Source organism: Bufo gargarizans, chromosome 3 (assembly GCF_014858855.1).
Source record: "Bufo gargarizans isolate SCDJY-AF-19 chromosome 3, ASM1485885v1, whole genome shotgun sequence".
In the NCBI taxonomy this organism is placed as follows: Eukaryota; Metazoa; Chordata; class Amphibia; order Anura; family Bufonidae; genus Bufo; species Bufo gargarizans.
Window position 1 is genome coordinate 195,150,453 of NC_058082.1, and position 15,499 is coordinate 195,165,951.

Here is a 15,499-nt window from a genome sequence, read left to right on the forward strand (position 1 = left end):
AATACGGAACGCAGATTGCCGATGTCCGTGTTTTGCGGATCAGCAAAACACATACGGACGTGTGAATGGACCCTAAGGCCTATTGCACACGACTGTATGGCTTTTTCAGTATTTTTGCGGTCCGCAAAAAACGAATCTGCAAAAAATACGGATGATGTCCGTGTGCATTGCGTTTTTTTGCGGAACGGAACAGCTGGCCCCTGATGGAATATTACTATCCTTGTCCGTTATGCGGACAATAATAGGACATGTTCTATCTTTGAATGGAAAAGGAAGGCATACGGAGTACCTTCCTTTTTTTATTTTTTTGCGGATCCATTGAAATGAATGGTCCCATATACGGAACGCAAAAAATGGACAGTAAACAAAAAAAATAAAAGTTTGTGTGCATGAGGCCTAAGAGGAATCTGTCGTCTGGCAATGGACCTTGCAGAGACAGGTATAGAGTATAGAAGTATGTTCTTTAGCACAAGTATGTAACTACTAGTACACCCATTACATAGCTCTCTATGCCAACAACTCCTGCTTAGAAAGCATGTAATTCCCTGTCAGATAGGGTCTGTATGGATAAATTATACAATTACATTTAGTAATAGGGAGGATTATATTGTCAGTGGTTCACTGGGCTTTCCAAAAGACCTAATTGTGATACTTTGCACGGTCTGCTTTCCCACTGCACGTTACAATTCATACCAGCAATGCTTGCCAACTCGGCACGGCCTCCATAGTAACAGGATGGCGCTGCACTCCTGGACAGAACAGGGTATTCATGAAGAGAAACTTCTCACCACTCATCCTGCCAGCATGCTTACTATACGCTTTCTGCAGGGGTGGTAAAAGAAAATAGCATTTTCAACACAGGCTTGTCGTTTTTCTTGGCATTGGGTACTTTACAGGCTGCTTGGAGCAATAGATCCCTCCTTTTCTGGAATGCTGCATCAAATTATATTTTAGCACTAACCAACCTTCTGAACACTGAATCTAAGGGTCTGTCTTCTGCACCTTAAAAGGGTATGTATTTCCTCCTATCCACTGGCAGATCAGTAGAAGATATTAGGACAAGGCTTGTCCGTTTGTCACAGATGTGGACTCTGAATGGAGCAGAAGGGCACACGCCCAATCATGTATGACTGGGAGGAACATCGGAGATCCCCCCATTCTACCAATCCAGTACTGGACCCCCACTAATCTAACATGTATCAGCTACCATTCATAGAGGATAAATAATTTATACCCCTTTCAGTTAATGGCGTAAACTAGAAATAACTGGGCCCCACAGGAAATTTTTGAAAGGGCTCCCCCTTCCCCCCAGGAACTTGTTTGCAACCTTCACTCCTGTGTCTAGACAGGCGAGGCCCTGGAGCCACTGCGTCTGTTTCCTACAGTGTCACTGTATATAATGTTATTGTATAATACTGTTGATGGGGCCATGACAATAAAATCTTTTGTCAGAGTTGGGGCCCCAAAGCAGCCACTTTCCCTATAGCTACGCCTCCGCTTTCAGTCCCAGTTCTCAATTACACCACTTATTAGGGGTGCATTGGCCATAGACCCTACAGGGAAATTTCCCGGAGGGCCGATGCCCACTCAAGCCCTCTTGATGGCCACAGGCCAGGTACATAATGATCTGATGCCCAAAGTCCGCAGGTGCCCTGAGCTCAACTGCATTACTGTGCTCATGTTGATACAGTTGAATACTGTGGTGAGGGTGGCAGTATTTTGTGCTGTCCTGTGGTATTTGGTTCTACTGGGGCAGTATTCTGCACTGCACTACAGTATTGCTGGCCTCGCATACTTCAGTTGTCCCAGCCTACTTGTTTTGGCCCACAAACACTTTGACCTACAAACACTTAGTTTTTTTCCAGGGCCACTTTAAAGTTCCCAATCCGCCCCTGCCAGATATGAAACTGCTGTTTGATATAATTAAGGGCCAAAAATATATAGAAACTATTGTCCTTATATTTCCATATGAAAATTGAGGGAGATTCATCAAAACTGGTGTAAAGGAAAACTGGATACTACCTTTCCCCACAGGTGCTCACTGACTATATTGAGACCAGACGGGAATGAGGCCTGGTTCTGGCATTAGTGCTTCTAGTGGTATTTGACTGGCCAAATACCATTATAGTCAATGAGGCCTGGTGGAGTTCCGGTCCTTTCTGGCTACAGCAGGAGATTTTAGCGCTAGTGTGAAACTAGCTTAACTAGGTGCATGAATGAAATCCCTGGGAATAAAATGTCCATTCTGCCACCCAGTCCAGACCTACCTGGCAATAGCCCACGCTTTTATTATGTTGACCGTAAGCCACTAAAACATTGTGTAAAGTCTGCTGTAAACATGGACTTGCATTTTTACGGAACTTCACATTGTCAGGAAAAGTTCTGTTCAGATCTGGGGGGGGAAAAAAAACAAAAACCATAAATCATTAAATATTAGGGTACCAACTAGAGATTCCGCTTATGAAATTTGTTCACACTTCGTTTGGTGGTAAAAGGTGAATTGCGTTATGTTTCAGTTACCACGGACCAGAATGCAATTCTATGACGGAATGCCTTTAGAAGCATTCCGTTATTTATTCTATCATAATAGAAGTCTTTGGGCTGCATAACGGATCTGTCCCGTTTCTGAGAGTCCTCTATGCTGGCCATAGACTTATTATGACGGAATGCAATACCCAATGCCTCTTCTGGGCTTCCGTGGTGCATGCAGTCATAGAATTCAGTTATGATCCGTAGTAGCGGAATCCATAACGGGATTCTCAGATAACCCAAACCTGTACGCCGAACTTAAAAACACAAGTTCGCTCAACACTATGGTCTATGGTTGCATGCACGGCCTTGTCCACACTTTTTTCACTGACGTAGGCTGTCTGCATTTTCCACAGCACACGTACCCATTTATTTTAATTTGGCTGCTCACATATTGGTATTTTTATACTGACCGGAGACATGTACTACTTTGGTCCGTGATGTGGACCAAACACGCCCACTGAAGTCTATGGGTCCATGAAAATCACAGACACAACATGGATGACATCCGAGTTGCACCTGTGTTGCGTCTGTTTTTCACTGCTGATAGGAGATGCTTGGGAAATTAATTAACTGCTGAGCAGCATCCGTGGATTACAGATGACACATGGACGGTAAAAAACAGACGAAACACAGTTCCTTCACGGATCAAATAAGGACACTTTTTAAGCGTACGTAATACTGACAAATGTAAATGAGGCCTAACTTGTGGCTAAAATGCGGCAATGTTTGGGAGTTTAATACTATAGGTCAGTGTTGTACATAATCATGACAATATAAAAGTAAGACACAAACATTAGAAAGTTACCTGTGACAACTGAATCCACAAGCTTTGGATTTTTCTGTCCTTCCACTAATACACTGAGATAATATCCTGGCTTGGACTCCATCTGGGCCTGTGCTCCACTCACCATCATCCACACATGGGCGCGATGTTCATTAGGAATGCCCTTTCTAATATATCTCTTCACTAAAACAATAAGACAGAGCAATGAAGGGCTACAAAAGTGTTAACTATTCTCTAATTGATGGCACCTAAAAGGTGAGACAGTGGGGGGGGTGTATCTTCTGGCAGCGAGGTCTGCCTCTGGCTGCTTACACCTCAGAAAGGATCTCTCAGATGAGCCCACTCAGCCAATAAGGTGCATCGGAAGGTTTGTACAGTGCCTTGAAAAAGCATTCATACACCTTAAACTTTAAGGGCTCTTTCACACGAGCGGATGCCGTGCGGGTAATCCGCTGCGTGAGAGAATGCCAAGCCCCGTTCCAGACAGTAGAGACATGGAGCATTAACATGATTGATAATGCCCCGTGCCTCTCTGACCTTTTTACTACAAAATCATAGTGAGATAAAGTCGTCACCGTGATTTTGTAGTAAAAATATCAGAGAGACACGGAGCATTATCAATCATGTTAATGCTCCGCATCTCTGCTGTCCGGAACTGGGCTTGGCTCTCTTTCACGCAGCGGATTACCCGCCCAGGATCCACTTGTGTAAAAAAGCACTAACACATTTTTTCACGTTACACCTATAAACATCAATATATTTTATTGGGATTTCATGTGATAGACCAATGCAAAGTATCAAGTATGTGTGCAGTGAAAAGAAAATGATACATGTTTTAAATTTTTTTTAATAAATTAAAATTTGGAAAGTATGGCATGCATTTGTATTCAGCCCTCCCGAGTCTTTATAGGACCACCTCTCACTGCAATTACAGCTGCAAGTCTTTTGGGGTATGTCTCTACCAGTTTTGCACATCTAGAAGCTGAAATGTTTGCCCATTCTTCTTTGCAAAATAGCTCAAGCTCAGTAGATTGGATGGAGAGAGTCTGTGAACATCAATTTTCAAGTCTTGCCAAAGATTCTCAATAAGATTTAGGTCTGGACTGGATTGGGCCATTTTAACATATGAATATGCTTTGATCTAAACCATTTCTGGCTGTATGTGTAGGGTTGTTGTCCTGCTGGAAGGTGAACTTCAGTCTCAAGTCTTTTGCAGCCTCTACCAGGTTTTCCTTCAGGATTGACCTGTATTTTGCTCCATCCATCTTCCCATCAACTGTGGCCAGCTTCCCTATCTCTGCTGAAGAAAAGCAACCCCACAGCATGATGTTGCCACCACCATGTTTCGTTGGGGGAGGGGGGGGGGGGGGGGGAGATGGTGTGTTCATCGTGATGTGCAGTGTGTTTTCCACCACATAAGGGGAGATTTATCAAACGGGTGTAAAGTCGAACTGGCTTAGTTGCCCAAAGAAACCAATCAGATTCCACCTCTCATTTTCCAAAGGAGCTGTGAAAAATAAAAGGTGGAATCTCATTTGTTGCTATGGGCAGCTAAGTCAGTGCTACTTTATGCCAGTTTGACAAATCTCCCCCATATTGTTTGATTTAGGCCAAAAGGTTCACCGTTGGTCTCATCTGACTATAGCACCTTATTTCACATGTTTGCTATGTCCCCTACATGGCTTGTGGCAAACTGGACATTTTATGGTTTGCTTTATATATAATAATAAAAAAAAAAATTATTCTTGCCACTCTTCTATAAAGCGTTCCAATTTTAGTATATGTGCTGCCGAAGCCATTCTTCTATAAAGGCAGAATTTGTGGAATACATAATTAATAGATGTCCTATGGACATATTCTTCCACCTGAGCTGTGGATCTCTGCAGCTCCCCCAGAGTGACCATGGGCCTCTTGGCTGCTTCTCTAATTAGTGCTCCGCTTGCTTGGGCTGCGAGTTTAGGTGGACAGCCACGTCTTGGTAGGTTTGCAGTTGTGCCATACTCCTTCCATTTTCGGATGATGGCTTGAACAGTGCCATGAGATGTTCAAAGCTTGGGATATTTTTCTTATAACGTTACTCTGCTTTACACTTCTCCACAACTTTATCCCTGACCCATCTGTTGTGTTCCTTGGTTTATATTATGCTGTTTGACCACTAATGTTCAGAAACCTCTGGAGGCCTTCACAAAACAGCTGTAGTTATACTGAGAATAAATCACACACAGGTGGACTCTATTTACTAATTAGGTAACTTCTGAAGGCAATTGGTCACACTGGTTTTTATATACGGGTATCAGAGTACAGGGGGGGGCTGAATACAAATGCACGCCACACTTATGATTTTTATTTATTACAATTTTTGAAAACCATGTATCATTTTCTTTTCATTCTACACAAAATTGGTACTTTGCGTTAGTCTATCACATAAAATACATTCAAGTTTGTGGGTGTAACATGAAAAAAAGTGTTAAAGTTCAGGGGGTATGAAAACTTTTTCAAGGCACTGTATGCCATGGTTTGCATAGTATGCAGATAATCTACTGAATGGACCATGTGAATAGAAGGGATATAACGAGATGATAGAGACCTTAATGTACTGCAAACCATACCAGTATTCCTATAAAAAGATATTCTTAGAGCACTGTGTTTTTTTAATTTTTTAATTTTTTTGGGTTTCCGCAGAGAATTCTTCACCGCTTTTGATCAGAAGACTGGTTTGGCCATTTAGAGGGTGCTGGTGCTCTCCTTTAGTAGAGCATCGGATAGGCATGCAAAATAAAGATGCCTATTATAGAATGAGCAGCTTTCATTTAATAGCTTATTTTTGCTAATAACAAACAAATGCAAAGTTATATCATGTCAAGCAATGCAAATCACATTGAGACAACCAAGTTACATGGAAGTCAATGTAAAAAACAAACAACCACTGCATCCTTTGCACCAGGGCTTCTCGATATTAAAAATGCTGCTCTTTATATTTCCTTCAGGAGGTTCTAGACGAGGGGCCATTTCATCTCTTTAGACAACTAATACACAGATAATAGGACTTACTTATTACTCTGCTCATACTGTATATCTATTATTGCACATGGAAACCATGAGCTCAGACTTGGTAACTAATAGATGTCTGTGTTGCCATCTGCCAAAATATCACCTGGCAGGACGTGGCAATTCCTGGGCCTCTCCAATTGTTGAAGTCCTTCTAATAAGTACACAAGCATGGTCCCCTTTAAGGTCCATTCCCACGTCCGCAAAACACGGACACTGGCCACGTGCATTCTGTATTTTGCAGACCACACATGGCCGGCACCTTAATAGAAATGCCTTTTCTTGTCCGTGTCTGCGGACAAGAATAGGACATGTTCTATTTTTTTGCGGAAGTGTGGATGGGGAATGGAAGTGTTGATGCGGACAACACACTGTGTGCTGTCCGCATCTTTTCCGGCCCCATTAAAAATGAATGGGTCCATATCATTTTTGCAACGTTGCGGAACGGATCCATTTTGCAGACCTGTGAATGGACCCTTAGACAGTATGGCCGCACAGTTTAAAGGCTCCTCTCATACAGACTCTTTGAGCTCTTCCTTTAGAGATGACAATCCCCTCCTTGCACTGATTTATATGATTTATTCAGGAAGCTTATATTTCAAGGACACCACTAGAGCCTAGAGGGATGCTTAATCCAATGGACACTTGATATGCAACATTGGCTTCAAAGACGTCAACAGTACTGGACAAGGATAAAGCTATTTCACGTGAGCGTGTTTGTTGCAGAAAACATACTATGTGTGGTGGCTACATTTCCTGAATGAAACACTGCTCCTCTAACCCAGACTCACTGCATCATAACTATCTATGATGCTGTGAGTTTGTGCCCCCACTGGGGGTTGTCCACTGTATTGTAGTCACATAATGCTGCAAGTACATTTTGTGGTCAGGCAGGAGCTGACAGCTGAGTGTATTCTGCACCAAACACAAGCTTTACGACCCTTTGCAGAACCAGGTCCAGAGTCCTCCAAATTAGATTAATAGAAGTTAAAGTGCTTGTCCAGTCATAAATACTGATGACCAGAATAATAACGTGATCGGTGGGGGTCCAACACCTGGGTACTCCCTCTCATTATGGGAGAGCACCTAGTATGTGTGCAGAGTATTGTGGTAGCCTCAACCTATTCAATCAAAAAAATAAAAATAAATCTTATTTAGTGTTGTTCTTGTGTTCCCACATAATGCTTCTCTGAAAAACAAACATACAAGCTAGTCTCCTTTCCAAAAGGAAAAGATTGTCTCATACCAGGAACCCAGCTTTTTTTCTAGGTAACTACCCTTTAACAGAGCTGAGCAAAGAAAATGTGCTTGGCTGTCTGAGAGCTCTTGTTCAGGCGCCATTTCTCCTTATGGAGGGCACCAAGTGTGGCGGTCAATGCTCCTCTCGGTTTCTGGGAAAAAATATATGAAAAATCAGCATATCTTACATCTCCCTGCATGACAAGCTTAGGAAAGCCAATTTAAATATCTTTCCCAGAAACCCAGAGGCATGTTTCCTGGCCTACAATACTACACATACTAGGTTCTTCCTCTTTCTCTCTTGTCCCAGAGTCTTTTCAGAAAAAAATAAAAATAAATATAGTCCCAGGAGACCAGTGAGTGTTATATACCAACTTTCAGGGCAATTGGAGCATATTTTATTCGAGTAGAATTGATTTGTACCCGAATAGACTTTTAAAAATAAATAAATTGCTGTATCAGACCTGAAATGAATTTCAAGAAATTCGCTCATCTCTAGCATGTTCTAATTGGAGTACTTCCTCAAGTTCTTCTATTTGTCTGATATGCAACAATAACCCTTCCACTTCCCTAGACCTCCTGGGATACTGATAATAACCCATTCTCGGTCCTTTACCACCAATTTTGGCATTAACCCTTTCGCTACCCTATACCTTCAGGGTTGCACACAAACACCTTTCTCTGCCCTAAACCAATTAAGAAAGACCTGTTACCACTTTTGACATGTCTAAGTAATAGCTGGAATTGTCCATGAAATACCAATTCTGGAGCACCTTAGAACCTCCCCACTGTGCCATTCCTGTTATTCTGCCTCAAAATATATGTGTTGAGGGAAATGTCATATTTAAATATATATGTATGTATGCCTTGACATATATACATATATATTAGCCCTTGTCCATGGGCTCGTCCGGGTGGGATCTGTGGATATGCACGGAGATGTATATAGGCCCCTTTTCGACCTGCATCTCCGTGTATATGTACAGATACAGGTATGGATGGGCTTAATATTTGTGCCCTGTGTATAGCTGTATATTCATGGATGTGCCCCAAACATCAATGAATATACACCTATGTATTTATATAATATATATATATGTATATAGATATATATATGTGTATGGATGTGCCCCAAGCATCCATACACATATAGTATCAGACAATATGTGACCCCCCCCCCTCCTCCTGCATCCCTGCAGGGGATGAGGAAGGTCACCAGCTGGCTGGACAATCATGTCCAGCCTCTGGTGACATCAAAAGGCATGGGATCAATAGAGATCCGATGCCTTTTGGTATTTAACTATCCCCAGCTGCTGGGGATAGTTAACATAACAGAGAGAGGGAAACAAACATCCCTCCCTCTGTTATCTGCATACCTCCGGCGCAATAATTATCGCGCCGCGAGGTATGCAGGGGACTACAGGCGGAGGATCAAAGGAATCCTCCGCCTAGAAGCGCGGGCCGGCGCGGTGACGTCATATCACCGCGCCGGCCAACGTGTTCGGGCCGACGGCGCGCATGCGCGCCGCGGGACGGGCCGCCTCGGGAGCGAGCGCTGCTGGACTTAAATAGTCCAGCAGCGCTACGCTGCAGTAGTCAGGTGGGCCACCCCAGCAGGAGAATCATCCCCGGACAAACGAGCCCCCCCTGGACAACGAGCAAGAGAAACCATAAGTATCAACCCCCCCTCTATACCACCAACGATAATCCTCCCTCCTATACCCTACCTACACCCCCTATATAATCCTCCCTCCTATACCATACCTACACCCCCTATATAATCCACCCTCCTATACCCTACCTACCCCCCTATACCACCAACGCTAAACCACCCTCCTATACCCTACCTACCCCCCTATAAACCCTCCTAACCCTATAGACTACCCTACACTCCCTTATTTCCCCCCATACCTTGTTGCCCTCCCATAATATACCCTCATCTCTTATACCCCTGGTAACCCTCATTTTCCCTTGACCCAGGTCCTGTTATCCCAGATATTAACGTCCCCTGTTCCCCGGTGTCTTTACCCCCGCAACTGTCCTGCTTACCCCAGCAGCACAGTTTATGTAATAACCCCTGATTCGCCCCCTTAGGGATAGTATATAGGCAGGCTTGGGTGGGCGACCGTTAAGGTGTATGAATGTGTATGGTCATTGATACTAGGTAGATCTTGGGGTGGATTTGGGACTGTTAGTGTAGTCAGTGCCGTGTTAGTGTATTGTATTAGTGTGTGTATCCATATTATTGTGCATTGTTATAACAATATATATCTATCCATCTGTTTATAGATATATATAGTTATAAACCTATTATTCCTTTATAATTACAAGGAATCGCTGCTGTGGAGGTAGCATATTGTTGGCACTGTATTACTTGTGTATTAATAAATACTGTGTCATTTGTATCTATTGTATAACGTGTGAGTACTAGAGGTAGTCAGTAAGGCGCATGCAGTAAGAGTAGTTGGTGATTAGACTAAGGTAATCAGCTGTAAATTGTTGTTCTTAAGGCATAAATAGGCGGAGTCATCACCCGACGATTACGCCTATTTATGAATATTAATTATTGAGATTTGCATAAATATCAATAATTAATATCCCCTTTAACATTGGCGAGCCAGGCCCACTGCTGTGAGTTTGTATCTGTGGTTGGTTTTGGAACAAAAAAACCGCTTACGCTGTGAACTAATCAGGTGGGAAGGACGCGGTCAGTGGATCTGAGCGTCCATAGCCTGCAAGTTCGGACGGGTAAGAGCGGGTTTTTCTCGATCAGAACCGGACACAGAGCAAACTCTACAGCAGAGAATCTAAAATCTTTCCTGATCTTTGTGTACTAATATTTTCTGATTCCCTTACACGCCAACTGGAGAGAAGTCATCACAACACCACTGAAGAGAGAACCATCATCGTTGAAACAGAAGTCGTCTAGCTGAACGGGAGAAGGCGTTCCGAATATTGAAGGACCTCCTCCACGCAGCAACACAAGAATCAACGACACCAATGAAGATGGCCTCTCGTCAAAAAGTGAGTATGAACTTCACCACACTGCAACACCTCAGCAAACATAGCACATACAACCCCATCATCCCCACCACTTACAAATCCACTGAGCTGCTATGGTCCACTTTATTGGACCAGGCATACGCTCACGATAAACTGTGCATTAATCGTAGTGTGTTCAAAAAAACAAAAAAACGACTCCAAATGCTAGCCAAATTGGTTCATACCTTTGAGGATATCATTTGGAAGCCAGAACATCTAGAAACACTTAACAGCACAACAAAGGCAGAGGAAGTTTCCAACATGGCAAACTTTCACTGCAATTGTTGTGTTGAGAACATTAAACAGTTACACACATTACAAACACAACTACAAGAGAAGTCCCAGTGTACGGCCGAGAGGGGCAGGGAGATTTGCGTGTTAGAGTCTAGACTCTCGGACAAGGAGAGTTTCTACTCTGACATGGACAAGGAACTGCTCAGACTGTACACTGAGATAAATCAGTTCAGGAACAATACGGTATCCATGGATAGCATGATTGTTCAACTTCGAGAGGACCTGGCTGCAAAAACGCAAACCATTGCGGATTTGCAGCAGGTCATCTCGAATCTGTCACGGCCTGGTACTAACAGCATGGTGCCCACGAAACAGGTTTGTGTTTCGGGAACGGCACATGGGGAGACAGCGGCGACAGCGCCAATATCTTCCACGGATCAAACACCCGAGGCAGTAGACACCAGGGGACAGGTGGAACGGACGCTACCTTTTACCCAAACACCCAGGGAGAATAGGGGTAGCAACCGATTCCAGGAACAGGACAACGATTGGAGAGAGGAAAGTGGTTGGCCATTTACCACTTCCAATCCGCCAACGCGTCCGGAAAGACAGGAAGATTTTTATCCTAACCATTCCAGTATAGAAAGGATAAACTTCCTGTTACGGATCTGCAAGGAGATCCCAAAATATGATCCCATTGTAGATCCGTTTACTTCATGTGATATCTTCGAGGGTCACTGTAACAAGTATTCAGTGGCTCACGAATATCGCATGGAGCTATTCAAGTTATGGTTACCTACACACCTAAACCAAAGGTATGAGGTAACGGGGAGGACACAACCCATGAATGGACAGTTTTATGACAAGGAGGAACGTCTCTCCATACTCATGAGACTGGCAACGGGCCATTGGGACGTCACTCCAGATATCCTGTCCAAGTTCAAACCCACTATACATGACGAACCTTTGTCTATGTGTAGTCGGTTTGAAGCCATGTATAGAAGGGTTACAAAGGATCACGGTGTCGGAATTCCACAGGGTATGATACGTATGTTTGTGGAAAAATTCCCATACCTTGATACCGCAATCCGGTTAAGCGCAGCCAGGGAACCATCCCTCACGGATGCTGCTATGATTATTGAGCAGTGCAGACAGGATACACTGCTCAATAAGAAATTCGTCAAAGTGACGGAGCGTGCGCCTGTACCTGATATATCTCAAGATGATCGGGTACAGCACACAAAGGGTAATTCAACTATTCGCCCCACGGCCCCGCCATTGGAAAGGATAGGAAGCATTCGATGCTTCCTATGTTTACAATACGGGCACATAAAGAGGAATTGTCCACAATGGTCACGTAATAACCGGACAAATCCTGAGAGAACGGGCAATAATAACGGTTTCAAGATGAAACCTAATTATGCCAAACCAGTGGGGGAATATCTGGGACATTCACAGGTCCAGACACCAAAACGTGTGGCTGTTGTGAATGACCCTGCACGTTTAGGAAGGAGTGTGGAATCCCTGGAATCCACACTAAGGGTCCATAACAAGAACCCACAAGTGGCAGTATGTACCTCACAGGTACCTACTGGGAGTCTGGTAGAAATTGATTGAAGATCAGGGATCCCTAAAGAACTGGCGCCAGTATGTCCTATCATACTGGATTCTTCAGGGAGACCCCACATAAAAGCCAAAATCAAAAATCAGGACGCCGAAATCATGCTGGACACTGGTGCGGAAATTTCCATTACCAATGTCAAACATGATTTACATCCCAACAGCCCTCAGTGTGTGGTGATCGGATTTGATCACCAACAAGGGGGGGTGAAGGCCCACAGAATAGAAGAAGTAATTGTCCAGATTACCACTCACACGACCCTTAGGATCCCCATGTGGTATTACCCCGGTTCTGACAACATTATTGGAACCGACGTAATGACACAAAATGGGTGGATCCTAGATCTGGCAAATAGTATTGTGTGGAAGGGTCCCAGACAATCCAAGGTGTTTGTCATCCAACGCCAGTTTCTGGGACCACCATTGCCAACAGTAGATGACTCTACTGAAGTACTTGAACACAAATGGCCTGAGATCTCGCATAATCCAGATCTTGAGCCTATTGTGTATGAGTACCCCGATCTGTGGGCCCAGGGAAAAAACGATTGTGGCAGACTGATTGGAGTTCAGGTGGACATACAAGGTCCCGACCCTCCACCTCAACGCCAATACCGCTTTCCGCCAGAAGCCACCCATTCAATTTTGGACACTGTCCAAGAATTGAAAACTAAGGGGGTGGTCATAGAGGGCAATTCTAAATGCAACAATGCCCTCTGGCCAGTAAAGAAAAAGGACACCAATGCATGGAGGCTCACCATAGATCTCCGGGTCCTCAACAAGTACACCCCAATGTCCGCTCCAGTGGTGGCACAGACTCCCGACATCATGGCCAGAATAAGCGGCAAAAGTCGCATATTCTCAACCATAGATGTTGCCAATGGGTTCTTCTCTATTGAACTCACTGAAAACTGTAGGTACAAATTTGCCTTTACAGTAGGGGACAAACAGTACATGTTTGGTGTACTCCCCCAGGGATTCCACAGTAGTCCCACGTATTTTCACCAGGCATTGGCGGCCGTTCTGAGCGTATTTTCACGGCCGGGATGCCTTCTGCAATACGTGGATGACCTGCTCTTACAAACAGAAACCATAGAAGAACACTTGGTTCTGTTAAAAGAGCTACTGGGACTCCTGGCCAAGTCAGGACTCAAGCTGAGTCCCCACAAGGCAAATTTGGCCAGAACGGAGGTGACTTTTCTTGGAGTCCAAATTTCTTTTGGAGCCAAAGGGATCGTGGCGGCCAGAGTGGAAGCCATGGTAAAGTTACCTAGGCCGGGCACTCTACAGGATTTAAGAAAATTCCTGGGAGTTGCTAATTTCATGAGGGAGTTCATAGAGGATTTTGCTGCCAAAGCAAAACCCCTCTATGAACTCCTCAGAGGAGAAGACCCCTCAATCAAAGGTTGGGCTGATGCACAGGAAGAGGCCTTTTCTACTTTGAAAAGGGACCTCTCCTCTGCCCCTGTATTGGCTACCCCCCATCCTGAAGGGGAAATAGCCATACAGGCGCATGCAGGGACGGAGTCTATCTCAGCGGTCCTCCTACAGCAGATAGGGTATGACACTAGACCGCTGGGATACTTCTCCAGGTTACTTTCGCCTGTTGAACGAGGGTTCGATGAGTGTGCCAAACAACTGGCAGCCATACACTATGCCGTCAAAACCACTGAGCATATTGTAGGCTTCAGGCCCCTCACTTTGCAGACTCCACACTCTCCATTGGCCCTCCTGCTCCGTGATACACTCCCTGGAGTCTCCCAACAGAGATTTGGGAGGTGGATTATGGATCTCAGTGGCCGGAGTCTACAGGTGAACCACAAAGCCAGGTATGTTCTATCCCAGTTACTGAACCTAACTGGCACCGAACATGACTGTGGCCAACCAGCGCACATCAACGCGCCACAAATTTTCAGGACCGATAAACATCCAGAAGACAGAGTCATCTTTGTTGATGGCTCTCGATTTTTCATGGATGGGACCTATGTCACAGGTTTTGCTGTGCTGGATGAGACCACAGGTACCCAGAATCTTGTCAAGTTACCAGGTCACATGTCGGCACAGCGGGCGGAACTGGAGGCAGTAAGAAAGCCTTATTTCTTCAACCCCCAGGGAAACGAACTATATATAGCGACAGTTCATATGTAGTTCGTTCTCTCACCCTGCACCTGGACACATGGAAAAGACGAGGATTTGTGGATAGCCAAAACAAACCTCTGGCTCATTTATCGGTCCTGAAAGAACTTTGGGAATGGGGCATGGCACACCCGGCGGAAGCAGCCATCATAAAAATCCCTGCGCATCAGAAAGGGGATGAGCCTCTGACGCTAGGTAACAACAAGGCGGATGAATTGGCCAAACTAGCGGCAGTATCTGGGATCCTTCAGGAAACAGACACTGAGCCGCTACCGGCCTACCAGATTGCAGTTCGTACCAACCTGAGTAAAGGCCCGGTGTCATTTGAGGAGGAACAAGCAAAAGACCCTCTTCTAATGACACACCTCACATCTCCACAGCATCCCTGGTCAAGACAGCAAGGGATCCTGTGTTATGATGCCGGTACACAACAGCTTCCTCTTCCCGTGGTTCCACAGCATTTGCAAGCAGAACTGACCAGATTGAACCACCAACTGTTTGGACACCTGGGCCGGGATAAACTCTTGTCTCTCCTGAGAGACAAATTATACTGGCCGGGAATGTCCAACACAGTAGAGGAAGTAACACAACAGTGCCTGGTATGTGCTCAGGTTAACCCAAGGGCGTCAGCCCTGAAGCCGGTGTTGCAGCGAGTTCCTCCTGCAGATGGTCCATGGTCCGCACTACAAATAGATTTTATAGGACCTTTACCAACAGGAAGTCGTAACTATCGTTACGCACTGGTGGTAGTGGATGTTTTCTCTAAATGGGTAGAAGCCATCCCCACGGTCAACGATTCGGCTACAACCACTGCCCGTGTTCTCTGGGAACAGGTTCTGTCACGATGGGGTATCCCCAGATTGATAG

General features: G+C 44.7%; 1 protein-coding gene across 3 annotated transcripts in view; it reads right to left on the reverse strand.

Annotated features, from left to right (window-relative positions):
* Positions 1 to 15,499, reverse strand: part of GRTP1 (growth hormone regulated TBC protein 1) — a 92,412-nt gene that overhangs the window by 60,420 nt on the left and 16,493 nt on the right. For all 3 annotated transcript variants that reach the window (XM_044284773.1, XM_044284774.1, XM_044284772.1), the window contains exons 4-5: positions 3,338 to 3,499; positions 2,268 to 2,392 (exon numbers count right to left, since the gene is read on the reverse strand). In XM_044284773.1, the coding sequence (XP_044140708.1) occupies positions 2,268 to 2,392; positions 3,338 to 3,499 (287 nt within the window). The remainder of the gene's footprint in view (positions 1 to 2,267; positions 2,393 to 3,337; positions 3,500 to 15,499) is intronic.